This window comes from Penaeus monodon, chromosome 27 (assembly GCF_015228065.2).
Source record: "Penaeus monodon isolate SGIC_2016 chromosome 27, NSTDA_Pmon_1, whole genome shotgun sequence".
Taxonomy (NCBI): domain Eukaryota; kingdom Metazoa; phylum Arthropoda; class Malacostraca; order Decapoda; family Penaeidae; genus Penaeus; species Penaeus monodon.
The window spans coordinates 16,157,742-16,159,048 of NC_051412.1; the positions used below are offsets into that span (position 1 = coordinate 16,157,742).

General features: G+C 34.4%; 1 protein-coding gene across 1 annotated transcript in view; it reads left to right on the forward strand.

The window, feature by feature from the left end:
* The window catches only part of LOC119590625 (wiskott-Aldrich syndrome protein family member 2-like), a gene marked incomplete in the record, with an annotated part of 42,196 nt that overhangs the window by 11,580 nt on the left and 29,309 nt on the right, over window positions 1–1,307 (forward strand). The window contains 2 exon segments of the mRNA XM_037939304.1: window positions 275–470; window positions 849–996. Coding sequence (XP_037795232.1) covers window positions 297–470; window positions 849–996 — 322 coding nt within the window.

A 1,307-nucleotide genomic window follows, 5' to 3' on the forward strand; every position in this document is an offset into this window, starting at 1 on the left:
ATGGCATTCTACTTAGCTAGGGCCTTAATGCTGCATTATGCTTCATCTTGTAATCATCTTTTTAGATTAAAAACAATAGGCCTATAAAATACTGTTTTGAATGTGTATCTCAATATCAACTTCTTTGACAACTGTGGTGTGTGGCCTGAAGTGCAAATTTATAACTGAGGTAAATGTTGGATGATTGAAGTAGGCATGGATTTGTAAATATTCAAATAACAGGGGTCACTTGTATAAGGAAAAAGGAAACTAAATGAACCTTTTCTTCTTTCAGGGGTGTAAAAGTATAGGCCAAGATGCCACTCTTAAAACGTGTGGTGTCACCCGTGCATGTGTCACGGGTGCCCTTAGTGGAGGAGTGGGTGACAGATGACAATGGCAGAGTCTACGCGGCTCTCCTGCCAGCCACAAATCAACCGCAGGACCTAGAGTCCTTTACCAACCTCACCCTTGCCAACCTCATCACCCAGGTAAGAGTCTGTTTATACATTTCACTGGTTTAGTTTGTGTATAGTTATGTTTTTATTTTCATGATTTCTTTGAATGTGGAAGAAAATTCTTATTATTTTGGTTTCTTGAATATGCCTTCTTAAGTTAATTAATGCATGTTTTAAACAGAATTATGTGGCTGTCTAAAGAAGATTTATATGAAAGTATATCCTATATAGTTATAAAACCTTGCTTGTTGTCTTAGCTAACTACTTATTGGTCAGATAAACAGATTATATTTATAGTGTTTATAAGCACTTGTAAATCATTCTTATTAGTTTTTATTGATGTGTTACCTTCATTATTATTAATATTGTTATCAACAGATTAATTGGTTGGTTATTTTTCTTTTCTCTCAGTTATCATCACTTTCCCGACATGCAGAAGACTTGTTTGGGGAAATGATAACAGAATCCACCTCCATTTTGAATCGAACAGTATCTTTACAAGGCAGGGTTGATAAGCTCTCAGTCAAGGTTAAGAACTTGGATAGCAATGTAGAAGAAGGTAAGAATCTTACTAATATATATGTTTTTCTTCTTCGCAGGTATAAGTTTTTATCTTGAAAATCAAGTAAGTTGAAAGTAATTAAGCTGTAAAATAATGTAAATCAGAATGTAATAGCAGTTGGTTTGGTACTTGTCTGTGACACTAGATGATAATTTCACACACATTCTGTGTAAATTAATTAACCATTTTCCCATTTTCTCCCAAAGTTTGTAAAAATATATATGTGCAGTATAAGTAGGAGCTTGATTACAGGTAAAGCTACATGTCACTTGTTTCATCCGTTAACCTGTTAATGCTGAGAAGACACT